The sequence below is a fragment of the Colossoma macropomum genome, unplaced genomic scaffold, assembly GCF_904425465.1.
Source record: "Colossoma macropomum unplaced genomic scaffold, Colossoma_macropomum, whole genome shotgun sequence".
In the NCBI taxonomy this organism is placed as follows: Eukaryota; Metazoa; Chordata; class Actinopteri; order Characiformes; family Serrasalmidae; genus Colossoma; species Colossoma macropomum.
The window spans coordinates 17,439,369-17,463,601 of NW_023494790.1; the positions used below are offsets into that span (position 1 = coordinate 17,439,369).

Sequence of the window (24,233 nt, forward strand, 5' to 3'; positions counted from 1 at the left end):
AGTTCATGTTATGCTCACAAGATGACACCATTGCTCTTGTGAGAGCAGGAGTATCACACTGCTTTCAGTACTTCACCATATTACTGCACATACCATTATGTTTGTATTCACGCTGATCTGTATAATCCTTACTTGACCGGCAATAACCACATTAGAATGACTTTATTTATTTTGTAGAGCATTAAAAAAGAGGTTTAAAAATATTAGTACAGAAAATATTCTGTAAACAGAAAAGAGATTTCTGACAAATGTTGAATGTGATGAAAAAACTTCCTTGTTTTGCTTTGGCAAATGATATAACTACACATATTTCAGTAAATAAGTGGTTCACTTAACACAGAACATATGTAAATGACTGGTTTAGCGAAGCAGACCCGGCCATTACATTGAAGCTTATCTCTCAGATGCAAACTAATAATCATCTAGTCAAACCACAGTGAATCATGAGCAGGAAAAACGTATACTAGTGAAAAGCTACTGAAAAAAGAGATAGAAAAAGGTCATATATATATACGGTTGTGTGCTAAAGTTTGGACACCCTAGGTCAAATGAATTTTGCTGATTTTTTTGAAGTGAAAAAAGTTTCAAATTAAGCTCAGCTCATCATATAGGTGCACTTTGTAGTTCTACAGTTACAGACTGTAGTCTATCTGATTCTCTGAATACTTTGTTAGCCCCCTTGTACCCAGTTTGACCAGCACGAACTGTCTCTGACTTTACATCAAGGTTGGTATGTCTAATAGAGTGGACAGCAGGTATGTCTAATAGCGTGTACTACAGCAGCATGCACCACATACTAACATGCCACGTATATACATATATATATATATATATATATATATATGTGTGTGTGTGTGTGTGTGTATGTGTGTGTGTACAACAAAGATTTTGATTTAGAATTTGATAGCGTAGTGGAGCATATGATTGTAAGAACAGCATTTACCAGAGAGATATTTTTTGGGTGTGGGGGGTGGAATATTCACTCTCCACTACCTTTTTTCTCTTGCATTACAATCATTATACACAACTTACAAATGTGCAGTTCTCTCAGATTCAGTATTATATATTTATTCATCACATTTATCCACCACAAGTCAGACATTTGAGGTAACTGAGTGCTGTGTATTATAATCACTACAAAATCTATGTAAGTGATGAATAACGTTCCTTAACCTAAAATGCTTGCCCAAAAGAATCTGTTTGACATGTCAAACTGTAAATACAATGAAACAAAATGATCTGCATTTGGCTTCTTCCATAATAATATAGTCTACTGACGGTCCTGAGTAGCTTTTCATTCAATCCCATTTGTTATTGGAAAGACAGTGTAAGATGTCCATTTCTTAAAATATGCTATTCATGCTACTGAAAAACAATTTGCCAGCTCATGGATGAAGACACTGGCACAATCAGATGTGTCACAAGGAAAATTAACAGTCTTTGAAAACTGGGTCAAGTTCACTTATAATGCACGCCTGTTCCTGTTAAAGCAGATAGAAAATATATAGACCTTGTGACATTAAAATTGAGGGTGTGGAAGCAAAACAAACTGAGGCCTTCTGGACACCGGCTACACTCTAGAAGCACAAGCACTGGCTTTTAAACATGAAGCACACAAATAAAGCTAAAGAAAATGAAGTAACACAAAGTGACAGTCACTTTGTACTGCTGACTAAAAGAAAACGTATTGAGTTTGCATAAAATATTAGCAACATATTTTAAAATGGAAACAATAATTTTATACCATTTAATCATATGTATTTGTATTTATAAAACAATTATCATATAAAAATATGAATGATTTGTAGCCTACTTCATTTGTAGCAAACTATATCATTCTGAAAAATGAGGCAATCATAAATGTATATATCAGGTTTTTGGTATATTTTTCATAAAAGTCTAAAGCTGTTAAGATAATTAGAATGAGACAAAAGCTGATGAAAAACATTTCGTTGAACTACAAATCAGCTTTACACTCATTAAAAGTATTCATTAAAAGTATTTATTCAAGTTGAATAAAAGTGGGTAAACTGCTTGAATACAGCGTTCAACAATTTGAGTTTTTTTACTGAGCGATATTGTGATTGCGATTTAAATGTGATTATTTTCTATGAATTTTTGACAGGAAAACCAGCATATCAGTTTTTTTGGGCTTGAGGTTTGAACGCTAAATGTAGTATTGCACTGTAGTAAAGCTCTGCATTATTAGGTTAAATTTCTCCACTTAAAAATAGACAATATTGAAAAATGTAGCATGTAATTAAAGTTGTAGCTCTTGAAATCTAAAAACTGCATACTCTCAAATCGTGATTTCGATATAAAAACTATTAATTGCTCAGCCCTACTTGTAACCACCCAAATATTTATTTTTTCAGGTTGAACTGACGAACCATTTTTACAGTGCAAACTTATAATGTACAAAAATTAGAAGGTCAAACATACAGTCCAGTGCAGCACTGTTCCCACTGTCACAGAACAAGTAAAAAAATTGCTCAAGCTTTTATCATAAATGCATAACTCTAGACAGGAAACCAGAGAAGGGCACTGAGGAAGAGGCAGAGTATGTGTCACGGTGATTAGCTATCTCCAAAGACACAGACATGAAAACAAACAATGAGGCTCTTAATACTCCACCCTATGACACTGTACATTTAATGAGTGCTTGCAAAACAATCGTGATGATTAAACACGTTACTTCATTAAACCAATCAATCATATTTACAGACAAAAATGTACATCCTCCAAATATAAAAGGCTAACATTATTTTTACAACTGTAAGAAAATGTAACAGAGAAAAAAAAGAAGAACATGTCCTCCTGTGGTCCCGTCTCGCTGTCGCTCCAGTGACTGAGGTGTAGGACTGTTACTCCTTGCCTCGATAGGTGATGTTGGTGAAAGTGGTGGTGGCACCTTTGTAGAGAGGATTGTGGCTCTAGAATGATGACACAGGGCAGAATGGAAAGCATTACTTCAAAGTGCGCAAAAACAGTCTGCACAAAAACTCACTCAAAGTTCAGAAAATAAGACATGGTTTTTAAGTATCTGTACTTGAGTCCTTTCATTTAACCTCTTACATTTCCTGACTTATTATTCAATATTGAAATGGTTGTATTAAATTTGAATTTAATAATACTGATTTCATTTTGAGCTCAACATTGCATATATGAGTGGGTTATTTAAATGCAAACATACAAATACATTGCCATTTTAGACATTACATTTTCATTTTAATTTTGAAATTGATGTGCTTGCATAGGGGTGGCACGGTGGCGCAGTGGGTAGAGCTGTCGGCAAGAAGGGCCTGGGTTCATTTCCCAGCCGGGCGACCAGGGTCCTTTCTGTGTGGAGCTTGCATGTCCTCTCTGAAATGCACTATTCCAGATCAAACCACTGGAACCACCATAACTTAACGCCTCAATGAATTATGCTGAAATTTTGAAAAATTGGTGGAATTCCCCATTATGCAAATCATCGAGTTTGTACGTGTGCTTTTACTTCAGTAAGCAATCTGTGCGCTTATACCAACTCTGATAACCCTTTCATTTGTGCTTCTAAGCACTGCAAACTGAGTCTGTTGCAAGAAGAGTGCAGGAGGAGTCAGAGTCCAGATGTGGCTGGAATAACCTTGTGTGAGTGTGAGACTACAGACCATGCCAGGAAAGCCTAATTAGCAAAGCATAATTTAAAGCAAAACATGCCCTAGGGAACGGAGGCGTTCCTTTGTTCTGTAGGGAAAACAGCATGCCACAGAGACAATAAAATCATCCCGCCCACATCTATGATTTACCCTGCGTCTTACCAGGCAACTTTCAAATAGTAATACCAGCTTTTACAATACAGTAAACAGGGGTGGACGTGGAGGCTTACATGTGGTGGCACATTTGCTGAGCTTATATTTGCTATTTGTGGTCGGATGACATGTGTTTGCACATAAGACTCTAACTATAACAGGCAAATTTGAGTAATTATGAGCCTATTGTGGCATGCGTCTATGTGTGTGTGTGGATGATGTGCCAGGCTCACCGTGTCCCACTTGGCTTTTGCCCGCTCCTCTTCAAACTTGGCAAACTCGCGGCGGTCGTGGATTGTCACCAGCAGCTTCCAGATGAGCAAGGCGGCGAGACCCAGGAACAGTATAGCCCCAGCAACAGACAGCAGCACTACCAGGATGTCAGGGCCTTTAGGACAGTCTAAGACACAGCAGGGGGTGGCCAAAAAGTCAACCAAGAGCATCTGCACCAAAGTCTACAGTCGTGACACTTAATTCTGCTCATAGACTCAGCACATTGAACATTGAAATGTCCTCAAAAACAGTAATAAAGCATGAAATAGGGCAATAAGACCTCTTCTGTTTTGTAATTTTTTTTGGACTTTGAGACATTGCACATTAGTCCATGTCCATGTGGATGTGTTTTCTAGGTATAGTCCTATGGAAAAGTTAGTGCAACCCTGGTCAAATTACTTTAAGTTGATGCTCTAAGTGAAAATAAGTACACATTCTCTACTGAGAATGCACTTCTGCACATTTTAAGGCACAATTACTGTTTGGTGAATTGAACAGATTGGAAAAAAGAAAACATAAAATGTGGCCTGTATAAAAGTTATGTCACATTTTATATTGAATGATTTTTTCCCCAATATGTTAAACTCAACAAATAAATAGGAAGTCGTGAGCTAAAATTTGCAGAAAATGCAATATATAAGTGTGTTTCCTATAGAGGATGTGTTATTTTCACTGAGAAAAACAACAAAATGTAAACTGACCAGGGTTGTACTTTATAAAATTGTTTACAGATAATGTTGGAAATGCCAAAATAAAGGGAGTATGTTTTATATTCCATATAAGAGTGTACATTTTTACTACTTTTTTGGGAGTAAGTATTGCATATCATCACTGTCCAAAGAAATGCAGGTATCTCCAAAATGATAACTTTTCAGGAGAAGGCAAACATGTTATTTAAAAGGAAATAATTTTAAAAATATTATATTCCAAGCAATTTTTGACCATTTCTATTGGTCCAATCATGAAATTTTCACACAAATGGCAGACTCTGTACCCAAAAAATGGAGGTTTTTTTTTTGGACAGTGACAATATTCTGGGAAACTAGATCTGTGAATGTTGAATTTTCAACTTGACCCCGCTTCTCTTAAGACCTACTTTTCTTGTCACATGATTTGTATTTTGCTTTCTTGTATCTACTTTTTGGGACTGTCTGACACTGTACTGTCTGGTTGAGGGTGTGGAAATAAAACATTTGGTTACTAAAAAGGTTAATGTTTAGGGTGACTGCACAAAACACCCATAACAACATGAAACAAGAAAGCAGAAAAAGAGCAACTCAGCTCAGCACTCAATACATAACCATAAGGTGAAACTAATCTAACATGAAAAAGTATTGAAAACAGTGTTGTATAAAGTATCTAATAGTCATACTTACGTTAAAGTAAAGATACCTTTGTGGACAATTATTCAAGTAATAGTTAAAAACAATAAAAAAATTTAAATCTTAAAGTCTTAAATATTCAAAAGTAAGTGATATATATGTTATTTATGTTTAATATATATAGGTAAACAGTCAAACTGTTAACAGTGATCTTTGCAACCAAGAAAAAAATAAAAAAGTAATATGGAGTGGCAAAAGACAGGACTTTCTCTATGTATGAAAACTCTTTAGTAGGTCCACTACTCCCACCAGTAGTGTGACGTTTCCCTGATCATGATGTATAAAGCCGTTTCACCTGCAATCATAATTAATGTTCATCTGAATTTAAAGGGCCCATATCATAGAAAAAGATTTTTCCTCAATTTCCTCAGTTAAAGTTTCCAGACATACTGTTCACTCTCTAGTCCATATATATACACACACACACACACACACACACACACATACATATATATATTTATATATATATATATATAAACTAAACTGCAAAAATAGTCTATTTTGAATTCATTGTTTCTGTGATGTCACAAAAACCAACACCTGTAAATATATCTGCTAATTCAGCCTAGCTAGCTAGCTACGCCCAGTCACGTGTAGGACTAAAGTGTGTTTCAGCTTGTTTTTTTAAATAAAACACAATATGAATAGGAAACATTTTCATATATAACAGTACCAAAAACAGTGTTACACAAAGGTTCAGAAAATGGTCATGTAAAAAATTAATTATGACTGTTTTGGTACACATACACATACCAATGTCATAAGTGGACAGCATGGAGAAAAATAAACTACAAAAAAAATAGGATATAGGCTGAGTTTGTTGGTGACCTTTACCAGACATTGCATAGCAGTTTCTTTGGCCTCTGTATGATCAACAACTTCAGTTTTACACTTTCTCTCATATGTACTGTCTATCTCTCTCTGCGTCTGCCACTTTATCCTTCCTGTCTGATTACATGTTATGCGTTGTGCCATGTCAGCGCGTTCCCCGGTAGCTTGGATGCTGATGTTTATTGCCTTGCTTTACTACATGGGCTCCTCTCTGTGCTCTAGGTCTGAGTGTTTCTGAGTACTTAATTAAGCCCATGTTCCACATGTGGGTCTGTTAAAGCAAAGGGGTAGACTCAACTCTCACTGCAGGCTCCAGCCATTACCTCCTTAACAACACACACTCTCACCATGGCCTCTTTAAGAAGCAGAAACACGCACGCACATACAAGCACTCGTCCGCCACCCCCAAACACCATCAACTTGGGTGCACAGACGGGCAACCTTAGCTCTTTAAAGAAAACTTCAGTCTGAACTATCACATCACATTCAGTCACACACGTATGAACGAATTCCTCTTTTGTGAGGTCGCACCACAACACACTCTGCTGAAAACACTTATCTTGCTAAGGCTGAGTGTTTTGTGCTTGCTTAAGTACAGGTCTGAGTGCGGGTGGAGCGTTACCTGGCTCTTTTACCACATACAGAATGGACTTCCCACTGTTATCCTCAAAGTACTGAAACCTCTGTACACAGTCGTCTTCATCTTTGTAGGTGCAGTTCACCGCATTCTTATCATGGAAAACTGTAGAACGGCACAGAGAGAAAACTGTAGTGTCTATTCAACTATAAGACTTTCATGATTAGTGTCAGATCAGAACCACCGAACTTACTCAGATCATCAACCAGTGTAATTTCATCTCTGCAGATCCGAGCACAAGTTTCGTCCTCAAAGAGCCTTCCACGCTTAAAATGCTTACACTCCACACAGTCCCTAAAGAAATACATTCCAAATACATACAGAAATACAGACATATATTAATACATATACATTTTGTCAGCAATAATAAAAGCATGCTGTAATTGTATATTCACTATTTGAAACAATAACTCGATAATAACTCTTCTAAAAGCTAAGTTTTCAGACTCAACGTAAGACTCAATGCTGCATAGTTAAACATCAGGTAATGTATAAAGGGTAAAGGTGGCTAGTGACTCACTTCTTCATGGTGCAGGCGTCCGGGCAGGTGGGGCATTTATCACAGGTGGAGCCATAGGCCCCAGGCTGGGTGCACTCACAGCTACCACACACGCACTGGCCACGGCCGCTACACAACAAGCCTATGCTGGACATGCAGGTGTCCGTGCGCGTGGAACAGTTACAGTTTTCACCCGACCAGTCTGGGTCACACTGGCAGAAACCACACGAGCATGTGCCATGACCTATAAAAGGCAGCATGTAAGAGCACAGAATCAACAGGGGTGTGATCCAGGGAACGAACAAGCAGATTCTGAGAAGCTGAGGTAATAGATATCTTTGAAGTGAATCAAAGAAAGTGCTTTTCTGCCAGAGGTAAATGCTGTAAAAGCCTCCTGTTGAAGATTTACTGATAGCCTTAGCTCCATCTAATACCCGGGGTGATTATGGACGAACATGTTTTCTGTGAAAGCACACCATGTTTCGTTCTGTTTAGTTACAGGTTTGCCCATAAAAATACATCTCGTGAGGAGTGTGCATTCCACACATGCACGGAAACAAAGCTCATTTCCCAGTAGACCTCTGAGGCTTGATGTAGTTCACAAAATGAAATCCCAGAGTTACTCCTTTCAGCCCTTGTCAAAATGCTTTAATCTTCCTATATATCACATGGTCTCCTAAAAATAAAATCTGGCTGTTGTGGAATCTGTGGAATTTTATACAATGTGCAGAAGCCCAGTAATAAGCCTCTTTTTTGATGCTTCACTTGAGCTAAATTCAACACTGAGATGTAGTCCATGCATGAGCCTGTTAGTCCATGTCCATGTAGACCAAGGGTGCCCAAATGTTTTGTCTTGGGGGTCGAAGGTATAATGTTCGTGGTGGGATAAGGGCCAAAAGGACAACATACAATTAAAGAAGGGAGATAAACTGTGAAAAACTGTAAAATTACAGTAACTTACTGGCAGAAATTTAACATGTATTTAGGGCATTCATAATGTATTATACAACTACAATAGTCTATGCATTCCTGTATTTCTAATGTACAGCTCATTTGTGGTCTAATGTGAGCCCACAGCTGTCTGAGGACCCTCAGTTTTGCTATGTTATGAAGTACAGCATGTAAAGATATAGTCATAAAGATATAACATTATGGGATGAACTACTAAAACATAAAAGACAATCAAGGTTGTAATACTAAAACATATAAAATACAGTCAAGCTTATATCTGTGGTAGGAATAACGTTAAAATCAAATAACTGGTGAAATTAACAGTGGAAGAAAAAAACAAAACCACAATTAATGCTGGGAAGCTTCACCCTCTCACTACAATATTCAGAAACAGGCTGCTCAAGACTGCACAAAGTACCGGTCACCAACATGCTTTGCAAATAACAGCTAATTACTGTAAAATCGAACAGTTGAACTTCTTTGATAAGAAGCCTGAGGATGCACCATTCTGTACAGCAATCTATTGTATTTAAAGAATACAGTAAATATATATATCATTTTTATTTAGTGAGGGAGTGGGCTAAATCAAATGTCCTCACATGCTAACTTTGGCCCACAGCCCAGACTTTAGGCAGACCTGATTTGGACCTGATTTGGATAGATGTTTTTAAGTGGCCGTAATGACAATGTACTCTTTTAAAAAGATTAATGTTTGGGATGATTGCACAAAACACCCAGATGAACAAGAAACCAGAAACAATAACACTGAACACAATGGGCAGAGACTATAAAACCAGCCTGTTCTCAAGGACAAACATCACACTGCCTATAATCACTCATCCCACAGAAAAAAATCCCCAATACAATTCCAGCTCCACCAAACCAGACATCACTCACATCCCTTGCTGTGCCAGGCTATTTTAGTGCTGTGACATCATCAGTGCGTGACAATGCGGAAAGGCATTTGCGCAATAATCACCAGGCTTTAGGGAATATGGTAAGTAATGCTTTACTTACTTACTGCTGAGTGGTAATGGTGCTAAGCCTGTTTGTAATGAAAACACAGTGAAACACTAAGTTACTCCAGCGAAACACAGACAGCTCTGTATTTAGAGCTACAGTACAGCTGTTAATACCAGACAGGGATGTGAGGTGCAACACTGTGTTGTTTCTGCCCAGTGGCAGAGTGAGTGGTCACTGCTGAGAAGTTCTACTACAAGAATTTTTGGCCCACTCCTCCCTGAGTGAGCTCCACTGCCCGTAACACAAACACTCACAGAGACCGGCCCACGTCTGAGCTCACACAGCTCCACAGCGCATGTTTATTTCAGAAAAGCAGCCTGCATTTTGTTGCATAAAGCCAAGGTACATCCAGTATTTTTGTGAGTAATTTTTCCCGTATGAGGTCTTCAAGAAGAGCAGCAGGGCACTGAGTTACAGCGACTCTGAGAAAAAGAGTTTGAGACTCCATAAACAGAAGAATGATGTTGAAGACAAAAAGTTATCAAAATAGGCGGATACAGGATTTCCACTGTGGCTGATGTTGTTGAAAGGAGGGTGATGGTATCCTCACCAGTCAAGATTAAATGCATAAAGTTAAGTATGACATAAGCAACAAAATACACAAAGCCACGCATCTTCACCTAAAAAAATTACACCCTCATACAGTGAACAGACTGTGTACCTTTTTGTGTACCTTACCAAAATGAAAAATGGAGAGAATGAGATTTTACCATTTAATTCCTTAAATAGTGAGGGGCCACCAGCAGGCCCAAAGTTTTATTACACACTTCTATAACCTCAGAATATCCTCAGAATGTCCCTGTGGTTACTGAATAATAAGCCTTATCATTAGAGTGAATAGAATGGATTACTTTAACAACAGAAATGACTCTTCAGATGAGGAGGATAACAAGCTGAAAAGCTAAAGTTAGCAAGCGAAAGCTACCTATCTACATATCTAAGTTGAGCTTGGTTTCTTCTATCTATCTGAAAGGGTAACAAAACTTACCCTTGTCTCTGGCATCCATTCTGTGATGAACAAAGATAAAATCATAGATTTCTTTATTATTTATTAGCCAATAGATCAGAGGCTAGTCTAGCAGCCAGGATTTGTTGTAAAATACTGCATTACAACAAAGAAACATTAGTTTTAAGCACTGTTTGAGGTTGGTTAGTTTAACCAAGCCAAATAAATTTCTTTGTTATAATTGGTAATGAATTAGACTAGTTATTTCATAGGGGATAAAGTATATGGAATTTTCTCCAAATTAACGCAGCTATCCCAGACTGAAAGACATTTTACACTTGCGATTAAAATTAACCTGGTACAAACAGAAACAGGCTAACTTCCAGTTAACCCGTGAAGTAAAGTGGTACTTTCAAGATATCCTCCTTCTAATTAGTCCTTCACCAAGAACACTGAAGCTATTTTAGTGGTATATAGTCTTTCGGCTGCCAAAAAGAAATGTTTTGTCTATTTGATTGTGTTATTACACTGATGTGAGGCTAATTGCAACAGGACTGCTATTACTGAGGAATCTTCAAGTTACAGAAGACTATGTGTTTTGCAATTATTACTTTCAGACTTCTAAAAACTACTGACATCGCAGATTGCTTCTAAAAACTATGGCCGTTGCATTGATTGAACAGACAATGTGTTCAGTGATCACTTTCCCTGGTAAAACTAACGCAGCTCAATTAGAGTCATACTATAACAGCTTTTACCTGAGCACAGCTCTCCTTTGTAGCGCAGACAGCTGAAGTCATCACACTCACACCTCTTCCCCCACACCTTGCCGAAGTCGTTGTTGTGACACACACACTGGCCACACACGCAATCTCCGCGGCCACTGCACACCACTTTGTTGGGCCCGCTGCATGAGCCCTGCTCACTGGAGCTGTAGTCTCCCTCCGCACACTCACACCTGGGGCCCAGCCGGCCCGGGTGACACTGGCAGATGCCGCACTCGTAAGTGCCATTGCCGTGATGACACGCAGAACTGTTGGGCTCACCCTGAGCCTGGCACTTGCACTCACACTCAAAATTGACGGTGATCTGAAGCGCATCTTTGAAGCCCACAGGTTTGATGGTAAATGTCTTGCGCTTCTCTTTAGGGCAGCCCCTCGCACGAGCCTCAACACTGAAAGACACCTGTAAAAGGCTTACATCAGTGGTGTGCATTTCTGATCTCACAACAATACAATTATGATCCAGTTAGATTATTTTTAGCATCACTCAGAATTATTGCAACAAATACACGAAACACATAAATACAAATAAGTACTTTAGTGGGATACAGACAATAAAAATGTTGTTCAAAAAGTGAAATATTTCAATAAAACTGTAAAAATGAAAATGGACAGTGGGTGAAAGTGAAAAATAAAAGCAGATGTCCTTTTGAAAATAGCCAGATAACTTACTTGGGGCAAAAAACTAAAGCATTTTTAATAAACTTAATTATAATTTAATTGTAATTATAGTTGGTTTTAACATGAAACAGTTGAATTATACCTTCAGATCAATGTATTTTTACTAGTGATGCATGATACTATTGCAGTTGAGTACTGATTTATAACCAGTGCTATGTTAAGGCATTTGTGTTTTTCCTTAGCAAAGTAAACATAAATAGTACCATGGCGGACATGTTCATACATCAACATTCTTTGTAAAATTGTGCATTTTTTTAATTATATTGTTCTAAAAGGTCTATAAAATTTCATAATTACTTGAACATAATAATGCCCACAACTGTAAAACAGTATCAAATGTGGATTAGTTACATCTGACCAATAATCGGTTCATTTAATAGGGCTAGTGTCTGTACCAATACCAATATAGTATGTTGTATTGCTGTATCATAATTTTTACCCCCGTAGTTTTAATGCATCCCTCACACAAAGCTGGAGTGGATGCTATAACACTATGGTTACCAACTCTGGTCCTGAAGTGCCTTACGCCCTGCACATTTTTGTGCTTCTATGCTTTAAAACAGCTTATGCACCTATTCAAGCCATTCCTGAAGCTAGATGTGTTAGAGCAGGGAAACACCAAGTAGTGCAGGGCAGAGGTACTCCAAGATAAGATTTGGGAAATAGTTCAAATAAATACATAAAGATACTGTGAGAAACTTCTGACCCAGCATGGAAAAAACTTTGTTCTGCGTGTTCAGTAGCCATCCATCATAATGCTCATGCTTTGAGTGAGTTTTATCTTCCCATCCTGAGGCTGCATATTCTTCAGAGTCTGAATGGTACAAATGGATATTCTGACAGGCAGGCTGAGTTAACTGGACACAGTGAGTCAGAAAAACAGGAAACAGGCACGGCTGATGTCCAGACATACTAAGCAAATTGACTAACGACACCCCCACCACCACCACCTCCCATCCTGTGAGAGTGCGTGTGTGTTTGTGAATTTAATCATTTACTGGGATGACGGACTGAAGCCGCTATAAACCACAAAGTCATTTATCAGGGTGAGTGCACATCAGAAAGGTCTTTTCCTGTTCACTTGTGTTCTTCCTTATTTGGATTGGGTGAGAACAAATTCCACAAACCAGAATAACGGAACAAGCAAGAGGAAAGATGTAAAAGGATGACAAGATGAAAAAAAAAAAAAAAACTTTCAGAGACCTCTGGAGTGAGTATTTCAAACTGAAACACTGCAGCCATAGAGAGAGAGAGGGAGAGAGAATGAACGTCAGAGAGCGTCTGTGATGCATAATGAACCACGTATAGAAAAGGAAGATCAGAAAGGAATATGAAAAGGCTCTAACCGTGTCTCCTCTCTTGAGCCCAGAGCAAGACCTGAGTCCAGGGATGACCTCTCCGTTCAGACATGTGGCATTGAAGGACAAACTCAACTCCTCTGGGACATTCAGGAGCTCTAGTTCAACTTTAGAGCGAATTTTCTGTGATTCAGCACCGTATGTCAAAGACAACTCGGTTAGATTTCACATCTACTTGTGCAACATTCAGGTTATTATAATGTGGCAAAAATGTGTAAGAAATGTCACGAGAAGACAGACAAAAAAGTGTCCTGTGCACTTACAGCGTAGGCATCTTGGATCAGCTGGATCACATTGCGTGAGTCCTCAGACAGAGTCCCCACTGCAGTACCAGGGATCAGATCACTGTAGTTCTGTGAGAATAAAAGGAGAGGAAGCATAGTGAATATGCCTAAATAAATAAATAAATAAATAAATAAAATCATTTTTACTCACTCTGTGTTTAATGTGAGCCTTACCTTGTAAAGTTGTACTACAGGATTGGTCACAGCAAAGATTAGATTTATATTGTTCTCTGACATTTTCTCTGTGATCAGGGCGAGGGATGGGTAGTCCTGTAGGATTATATATAAATGCTTATAAAACAGAGAGTCTACTGGAATTTCCTAAATTGAATCAAATTGTTTACTTGCACCTATGTGGTTAGTAGCTGTCATGTACACTAAGTTGCAAGTTTATTACATAAAGCTCACTGGTCATTTATAGATAAGATACTTACTGTATATAGTGCAGTGCAAAAGTCAGAGACCCTTCGTTCATTTAATTTCCAGCCAAAATGTCCATTATGTAAGCCTCACCAACTGAATATATCATACATTTTCATATTTTTGAATATATCACACATTTTCATATTTTTGAATATATCATACATTTTCTTGGGGGGGTTCACTAGCCTACATTCATTTCATTAAGCTTGTTTTCAGAAAAAAAATTTACTCTGACTTTTGACTGGAAATGAAGGGTGGTCTCTTTTACACATTACTGTAGATGCACTTCATAGATATGCAGTTACTGACTGTAGCCAATCTGTTGTCATGCACAACTGATGCTACCGTGGCATTAAAATGGTAGTGGCATGTTAGCGTGTGCTGCGCTGGTATGAGTGTATCAGGCACAGTGGAGATTAAAAATACCTCACTGTCACTGCTGGGTTGAGAGTAGTGCACCAGCCAAAAATATACAGCCAACAGCATCCTGTGGCCAGAAACTGACTTCTGATGAAGTGTCAGAAGATGCCACTACTATGTTGGTGCCATTGTTGTGTTAAGAATGGTCCACTATTCAAGAAAAATGTGGTCAGTGCTGGCCCTGTGGTGTTGCTTTTTTATTGAGGAACAGAGTAGAGGGGGCTGATAAACTGTGCAGCAACACATGGCCGGGAATCAGTAACTGCAAACCTACAAAGTGCATATATATCGTAGGTATGCCTGATAAAATGACCAATGAGTGTACATATAAGGTAGGCAGGGAGAGCAGGGCACAACCTAACATGAGGTAAAATTTAACATAGATATTTCATGTAGTTAGATTCAAGTAGAACATGCGTTTCGTCATCTCATATTCTCAGAATTTTCACAGCCACCAGTCAGATGCTTCTTGAGATCCACTTCGAAGAGTGTACTAGTTGTGTGCCAGGTGCCAGGCCAAGTTTTATCATGGGTTTTCTTTCTATTAAGTTTAACCCCTTAACATTCCAGGCTTATTACATACTAAGGCTTATTATTCATTAACTGCAGGGACTTCAAAGCAAACTAAAGGAGCTTTTCCTAGGTTATAGAAGTGTGTAAGGGGGTAACAGTGTGTATAATTCACAGAATTCACTCCTATATTATTTAATTTCCTTCTTGGTGGCTGTAATATAGCATTGTTTCTAGGTGTAAACAACTCAGAGCTAGCCAGAGCTAGCCAGGCTAAAGTACAGCCTCCACATAATGTGGTTAGTTGTAACACAGTGTTACAAATAAGCATTGCAAATTAAGCCTTTAAAATTAAACAGTTAAACAATATTCCCTTATATACATTTAAAAGTTGTTTTTTTAAGTTTATATCCATAGAACCATAAAAATATCCACATAAAAAAGTGTTGACATTTGCGGTTGCACTTCAACAATAATTCAATAATCATTCAAAAATAATTTTGCCACGTTCCCATACAACCTCTTTTTTTTTTTTACTAATCATAACCATTTTGGTACATGTAATTGTATGTGTTTAGGTTGGACAGCTTGTCTGGTTCAGTCAACATACTGACTTAATTGGGTTTTTCAGTGATTTACCAGACTTTTAGCCACTGTTATAACAGTTACAACTTGTAATGTTTGCCTTCATGTTGCTTTAGAAGAACTGTTCATAAATGGTGGGTGCTGGGAACAACACTGATTTTTTCATTTTTATCTGAGACCTGTAGATTGCTTGCATAAAAAACAAAATATATATTACTCAAATACTTTTAAAACATGTAGCAAAAGCAAAATGTATTAGGTTGCGCCTCGTTCTCCTCTACCTAATAAACTCAGATTAGAAAAAAAAAAGTACCATTGTAGTTGACATGTTGTAGATGTTGTCTGCGCCCACGTGGCACTGGCCATCATTTGGCCGCACAATGCCTGCCAAGCGACCATCCAGTGCTACATGAGTCTTAGCATCTGTGGTGAACACCAGCAGGTGAGAAGCATCTGGCCGCCAACCAATTTTCTCCTGAAAAAAAGGTGAGACAAAATGAGACAAGTGCCAAAAATCAGAGACCTCCTAGAAAAGAGTACAAAAGATGTGGTAAAAAACACACTTGTGTCATAAGACAAGCAAACAGTGCACTATGGTGTTGTTTTTTGATTGTGTCATAGGTTTATGAACAGCATACTGAATAAGAAGGTAACTTGTACTGGATCACCTTGCACACGGCTGCCTGTATAATGGCATCGAAACCTCCCTCTGGAGCGTCCCTGTTCCGAGAGACCTTCTGTTTCTTCACCTCCTCTGTGAATCGGCTCACTTCCTCTGTCAGAGACAGGACGTGTCTGTAGCCGAACTGCGGTTGGCATTTGTATGGGATCCTATCACCGTCAGAAAAGAAATGGCTTTGACTCCAAGGCACAAAGTCAGTAATTACAGTGAGGGTTACTAATATAGAAAGATTTAAGATGTGTTTAGGAGTTGATGATGTTGACAACATGGAGAGACGGCCCATGGGAAAGAAAGGGGCATTTTGTGGATGAACTCAGTCTGGGCAAGAGTGCCAGTCATCCACTGAGCCTTTAATGAAGCCATTGGCTCATGACTTATGCGTCACCTAAATGACCATGTTCAAGTAAAACTTTAATCGTACCTTGTATGTTCAGTGGTGACACACATGGTTACATGCATTTTGGCCACGTCACCCAACGAATGGCAAATATAGAGACTATTTAATCCAAAACATTGTATCAACAGGGATTCATACAGACATTCTACTACATTTAAAAGATTCTTTATGTTCTTTTCTCTTATATGTCTAAATGTTTAAACTTTGTCATAGTTAAACACTGCTACTGTGTCCACTGCAAGGTCACTCTCTGTGAGTAGCTCAAACCTGCACTTGATTCAAATGTGCACATAATTTCCACATGAATAAATATATTACTTCAACACAGTTTTGTTTACTTCCTCTACTTACATTTTACACTATTTACTTACTTTTTGACAACAATTGTACTGATGTAGAATGTTTTATTAATATGGAATTGATGTACACATTTAAATAACATAGATTCAATGAATCATTTTGTCTCAGTCAACAGCATTTAAGAGTCATGTTCTTTAAAAGTCAAGAAAGCATAACAATATATGTAAACATGTTTTTTTTTTAAGTTGTGAACATAAGATAGGAAGCATAAGAAAGGAGCTGAAGTGTATAAAAGCTAGTTAGCTAAGTTAGCTAATGTTAATTAGCATTGGCTATTTAGCCTAATAGAAAAATATTGAATATTTCTTGTAGAACAAAGAAGTAGAATGCTTTAAAACATGGCAGATACATAGGGGCAAATGATGAATTTAGAAACACATGAAACACATTTAGTGGTAATGAATTTTATTTTGCATTGTATTCATCCACAGATTGGAGATGTTAGCTCATGTAGTCTATTTTTATTGTACCCCTGAAGGGCAGGGTTACCCATAATTCTTTGATAGTTATTTGGGTCTTGTTTCTCTTAATGACCTCTTATTTTCTTATTTTTCTTTATAGTTTTGTTACAACTATGGTGCCCCCATGGTAAAGCCTACTTTGGATACACTTATGTACTTTACTTACTTTTTGCTGCGTTGTCAGGATATCGTATGTTTGAATCCTGGCAATACCACAGCCCAAAAAAGTTACTAAGTATTATATAAAATTATGAAATGTTCTATTTATGAAGTGAAGGAATTGTCCTGTATATACACATGTACTATAATTTTATAGAATTTGGTGTTAAAGGAGTGATGGACTAGCAATGTTGAGATGTTCTAGGAACAGGGAAATGGTCATTATTTTTAGAGAAAAAGCAGAACATCATTATGTTTCTAATGCTCTTTGGATTAGCACCTCCAGTAACACCTCACAGAGAATGACCTGTGAGCATGGTCATGGAAGTATGACAAAGTTCAAATATCTGCAAGCAAACAAAGCATAAAAAAAAACACTGTCTGTCATCTCTGACAAGAATGTTATGCACATGCTCCCTTGGTCTTGTTGATTACTCACGAGTAGCATGGGTTCTGCACGGCTTCTGGTGGAGAAATGTACATGTACGGAGACACAGGTTTATCCACGAAAGCACCGAAGCCCATACGCAGATTACTGGTGGTTTTACTCATCTCCTCTGCCAGACCTTTTCCAAGCTTCCGCAGCTGTGACAGGTCATCGTTCATGGAGTAGGACAGGTCCATCAGATAGTACAGGTCAACAGGGTAGTCCTCCACTTGCCGAACCTGCAGCGTGAACCGCTGGGAGTCATCTACAAGACAAAGCACAAAACAACTGGAAGCTAGTCTGTGACACAATCAACTACATACTGTAATACAACATCTTGCAAATAAATACATATCAGCAGCACAAGGCACGGTCTGTGTGATGTAATGTTTTTCTGGTCCTCTATCACTTCAAACACAATCAGAATTTTGACACAGTAGGGCTAGGCAATGTAAAAACATTTATTGTTATTGTTGTAATTGTCATAATATGCTTTTCTGTGCATAATGTGGATATCATTAGTACTTGTAGCACACACACCAGTTGCATTTTTCACTACAGAGAGCACACAATTAGTCCCGTTTAAGTAGATTTAGCATGGTCCAGTAGGTAAAATGTGGTGTATATATATATATATATATATATATATATATATATTTTGATAGTATTTTAAATGTGACTTTTAAAAGTGGTTCTTTTTTGTCTGTTCCAATTTATCAGGTTTTAGAAAAAATAAATACTGTGGCATATGATGCATTGTGAAAAAATCTTAAAGTATTATGATACTGTATTTTTGCCTTATCGCCCATCCCTACAATACAGTGTTGAACAGAGAAGGGTAGGCAATATGATGATATTTAGTGTTATTGTGATAAATTCCATCACATCACGTCATAATATGCTTTTCTGAGCATTATATCGTTAGTACTTAATGAACACTGACCAACTGCATAATGTGGCCTGCTTTATTTATTTAGTGCAGTGCTGTATGCAGAAGATTGAATAAAAATCCCTGCATTCATAGAATTTGATGGTATTTGTGATAGATTTGTAATAGTGTTGGTTCTTTTTTGTCTGTTCCAGTTTATCAAACCTAAAGTATCGCAATGTTATATTTTTGTTCCAAGGACAGAGAACTGAAATTGAAAACTGTATCTCCAAGAAATTTTCTGAGGGTCTGTCATTTGCTCTCTTTTGTGGAAACCACCATCAATGACTAGGCAAATGGGTGCATCCTATCAAAGTAAAGTGAGGAAGGAACTTATGCTCTGCCCATAGCCATGGTCAAATGACTAGGCTTTCTGAAGCCACTTATGTTTTCATTTATTTTTGCACTTTTTATGGGCTTTTTTGTTGATGGCTGTCATGATATACATTAATATCAGTGTTTCACTTAGCTCTGTTGTGGACTCACCAGGTCTCAGGGTAATCTGTAGTTTCTGGGGCTGGATCTGTGTGACATCAGTGGTGGACCCAGAGGCCTTATCACTGAGAGTTTTATTCTCTGTAACATACAACTGGCTGGTGGGATACTCCAGTGCTCCTCTCCTGCATCCTGCATCTAGAAGGTTCTTCTTGAGGTCACAGCGGGAGGCGCCAGGCACATTCAGCCCAAAATCCTGAAATGTCATCAGTACCACACAGGAACAGACACTGAACACTGAGTCTGCTGAATATCAGTCATTGCTTTCTTCACTCAGTGTTGCAAAACTCCTTTCTCTATTGAAGGCTTCTTACCAAGTAGCAGAGAAAATCATATTGTATTAAAAAGTAATGTTTCATGTTTTATCAGGAGACAACCTGAACAAGCTTTAATAAGCTTCCTGAAGCAATTGACTGAAAGTGTTTAAATGACCAAAATATGTAATAATATCAAACTAGTGATTTAATTAATTGTTGCTAGTAAATCAAAACTTCATGACCCACTTTTTACACATTTTATAATACCAGCTACATAAAATATTGGAATAAAATGTTTTACTTTACTTAAACCCAGTTACATATCATTGACATATCCATAATATAAGCATATCATCGCAGACATGATATGCTGTTATGAGTATTGACAGATTTTGTCAAGTACTATAACAGTGTCACATTACCATTACTGTTGACATCATGGCAGTGTGTCACATGCTAAATGTACTATAGTCTAGCCTTCATGACATTAAACAGTATGACATCTGTTATGACAACAGATGTCATACTGTTTAATGTCATGAAGGCTAGACTATAGTACATTTAGCATGTGACACACTGTCATGATGTCAAACATTATGGAATCTATCATGACAATCACAGGTAATGGTAACATGACAGTTATTATGGAATTAAATTGGCTATGATAACTCATAACTGCATTTGACATCTTCCATGACATATATGGCATAGTTATATTGATATAGCAGGGTTCAAGTACAGGTTTTTTCCTTCTCCTATAAAGTTCCTTCAAGGATACAAAGTTTTGTTATGCAACAATATGCAAGCACTGTAAGCCATATCCAAAATATATACCTGACAGGCACTGAAGAACTTTCTTAGTCTACACAGGAACTGATCACATTTTCTCTTTCACTTTATATTTCAAGAAGCAAAGTAAACACGAGATCAGATATGATATGGCTTGGCAAAGGGAGTGTACCACACCTCTTGGGCGCACCACGCACAGGAACGGTGCACTGCTAAACACTGCTGGCATGTGCTGGCTCCTCGGGACGTGCAGATATTGGAGGCTAAAAGATGAGAGAACATTGGATGTAGTTTCCATGCGCTGTGCACTGCATATTCTCTGCTCTATACATATTACGTAGATTAATGATTTTTAAATGGCTTCACTCTAAAAATGCTGCAGAAGCATGCCAACCCAAACATTTTCCAGTCAGCAAATCTTTCTGAGTAACTCGACAAGACAAAAACACACGCCGAAAAGCCTAACATTCTGCATGCATTTGTTTGACTTCTCTGAGAACTGATATTTCAGATGCACGATAAGGATGATTAAATGCGCTGCCTGTGGCTGCCAAGACTGTGTTGTTGTACAAACTAAAGCAAGTGAGGAAATCCACTGAAAAGGCAATGATGAGTGAAAGTCTCTTGCTTATGTTTGGGAAAAAAAGCAGAATGTTAAGAATGTTTAAAAAGGCTGAATGGCAAGCTACATGTAGGGCAGTGGTTTAGTGGTGTCTGGGTGGGTGGATATACTGTGCTTTGTAAGGGATTCCCAAAACAATGTGTTTATACTCAAAGGCTCTAACACTGGTCTAGAAGCTTTATGTAAAAATGAATATCAGTATAAACGTATTCTCTTAGAAAATAAGAGTACCTAAAACAGTTCTTTGTGCAATGCCATAAGAGAAGAACCACTTTTGGTTCCCCAAAATACCTTTAGATGGTGAGTGGGAGTGAACCTCCACATGATGTAAAGCTTGTAGAAAGAATGTTTAAGTAGGTACAGAACCTTTACATTGTGTTAAGGTTCTTCCCACTCACAAATCTCTTCTTAAACATGGTTCTTATGGAAACCAAAAGTTGTGTCACCTATATTGAGCGTTTATACTAGATATTGATCATATACAATATACTAAGTAAAAATAACACCACGGAAACAACATTTCTTCTTGTTATAACTGCATTCATGCACACATTTAAAAAAGATGACTTTTCACAGGTCCTTTAGTAAAGGCAATGATTCTATTTAGAACCATGAGTTCTATATAGAACCATTTCATGCTTAAATGGTTCTTTGTTGCATATGGTTCTATATAGAACCTTTTTGAAAATGGTTCAATAAAACACTGAGTTTTTCTTTGTTACAATGTCAAGCAAGTAACAGTACAAGAACCCTTTTGGTGCTATATAGATCCATTTTCAAAAAGGTTCTATATAGAACCATATACAACACATTCTCCATCAATCTGAAGAACCATTTCACCATGCAGAGAACGCTTCAAGCATGCAAATTGTTCCTTAAGTGTTCATGGTTCAATGTAGAACAACTGTCTTGGTTAAAGAACCCTTGAGGAACCGTTAAAGTGTGTACTGCTATATAACCAAGTTTTATCAGCAACAACCCGCAATCCTGATTGGACGAGCTTGGAAGAGAGTCGTTGTTCTGTGTGGTCAAGCAGATTAAAATCCAGAAAATGCCCAGTCACAGGCGCATCTCACTGTTTCCAGGCGGGTACTCAGCTCTCTCCTCAGAGGCAGGAGTTTTAGGCGTGTACGCAGCACTACAGTGATCTAGGCTACATCAAATGGGTCTTGCTGTCTGTGCATTCAGCATCTTCACTTCTCCAGCAGCCTTTTAAACCCAGACTCCTCACTAATTAACTATAAAACTACGACTTCTCAATTCACAAACTTGTTCAGGTCAAATGGGGAGAGTTTAGATTCCAAAACAAAGTGTAAAAAATGAAAGACTCACCGAAAGTATTGTTTATTAGCAACAAGAGGAGAAAATAAATCCACAAATGTGAGGAGAGCAGACGTCGCATCTTGCTCGGCTTGAGGAAAATCGACGCTCCTCAGACGCGCGCGTTTATCACGTGACCCAAACGCTGCCCCGCCCCTCTCAGAGGACGGACAGCACCGCCGGACAGAGAGGTGGGACCTTATGGGTGGGACATGTACTTACACACTGCATCACATCACTGCAAACACACACACACACACACACACACACACACTGCCTCAGTCACATATGGAGGGAATATCTGAGTTTAAATAGCTGCTCACGAGCGACTGAAATGGTTAATCCCAGCTTTTTTCAGAAAAAAGCCAAAAATGACTTTAAAGCCTTCTGCAGGTGTGTTACACTGTATGTTTTCAGGAGTTATCATTTACATTTGTATGTATGTATGTAAATATTTATGTATGTATGTAAATATGTATGTATGTATGTATGTATGTACAGTAGTGTTCAAAATTTGCACACCCCAGACAAATTACGTTTTGTTTAAGTAAAAATAAGTTAACACATTCTCTACAGAGAACACACTTAAATATGTCTTTTTTCTGCTGGTTGTAGTACACTATTTCTCTTTATTTTCTGAGCTTTACATATTGGGAAAACACATAAAACGATAACTTCTACACAAGCCACGTTTTATCTTTTATTTTCCCCCTAATATGTTAAATTCAGCAAATACACAGTAATTGTGCATTAAAACATGCAATTACTGTTTTTCTAGGCAATTTTTTTAGTTGATTTTCCAGACGACTCCACTAACAGCCAAACATGTATTCTCTGTAGAGGATGTGTTCATTGTGTGCTTATTTTCACCTAGAAAATCAGCAAAACATGTAACTTGACCTGGGTCGTAAGCAAGCATATAACTTGCTTATGACTCTATGTATGTATGCATGTTTCAGAGTTGTTGCCCATATAAGTTCACACAGCTATGGTTTATTTTCTCCCTCTGGTGGCATAGGTGACCGCTTTCACTTGGAAGAGCACAGAGAATATAGTACACTTTGAAACTATGCACAGTGCTGCTGATGAGACTTAACAAATTCATATAATGACTGGAGTAGTAGACTAGTGTGAAGACAGGAACCAAACCTGTGTTCTTTTAACAGTATTCTTCTAACCAAAACATGACTTTTTACTGTATTAATGTTTGTATTTATTCTGTTCTTAAAAGTGTTTCCAAGATATGAAACCATTTTCTTGTGAATCATTTGCACAATACTGCACACACTTGGAAACAAACGTTTAAACCACAAAAGCAGAAACCCCGGAAACTAACCTTAGTTATACGTTCACCAGTACAGTAATGAGGAAGCTTTCTGAGAGGTCAAAAGGTTACCAGATGACTCCACCAATAACCAAAATGTCTTCTCTGTAGAGGGTGTGTTAACTTATTCTTACCTAGAAAAACAACAAACCTTACATTTTGACCTGGGGTGTGCAACTTTGTCTCTATGTAAGTGTGCATGCTTCAGAGTTATTGCCCATATAAGTACACAGTTTTTGTGTCTGATGCACAGCTGTGGTTCTTTTCTTCCCTCTGGTGGCCTAGATGATCACTTTCACTTGGAAGAGCACAGAGAGTAAAGTACACTCTAAAATGCTGTACAGTAAATCTGATACACTTTTTGACATTAATCATTCACTGTAACATTAGGCAGCTCAAAATATTGTGACGAAAATGCATGTAATAAATCAAATAAGTCATAAACTATTCGAGAAAGCTCAACAACTTGTCATTGGGAGCTGATTTCACAAACAGATTAAGGACAGACATTAAAAAAAAAACCTGATGTGGATTCAGAAGCTGGATTCAGTAGCACAGGGGAACAAAAAACAAGAGTAAAACAGACTGTGTTTTAAGAGGCAGATAGAGACTTTTATGAAGAACATGAGAACTGAA

The 24,233-nt window shown here is 37.8% G+C and overlaps 1 protein-coding gene across 1 annotated transcript; it reads right to left on the reverse strand.

The window, feature by feature from the left end:
* Window positions 1-2,626: 2,626 nt before the first annotated feature.
* Window positions 2,627-23,760, reverse strand: itgb3b (integrin beta 3b). Its single transcript, XM_036572392.1, has 16 exons — window positions 23,610-23,760; window positions 22,286-22,511; window positions 20,509-20,594; window positions 19,277-19,481; window positions 17,875-18,127; window positions 16,045-16,207; window positions 15,690-15,851; window positions 13,613-13,708; window positions 13,418-13,507; window positions 13,143-13,277; window positions 11,092-11,518; window positions 7,435-7,657; window positions 7,108-7,208; window positions 6,900-7,019; window positions 4,025-4,191; window positions 2,627-2,933 (listed from the first exon to the last, which is right to left on the reverse strand). The coding sequence occupies exons 2-16, from the start codon at window positions 22,353-22,355 to the stop codon at window positions 2,865-2,867; spliced, it is 2,367 nt and encodes a 788-aa protein (XP_036428285.1). The 5' UTR covers window positions 22,356-22,511; window positions 23,610-23,760; the 3' UTR covers window positions 2,627-2,864.
* Window positions 23,761-24,233: the final 473 nt, after the last annotated feature.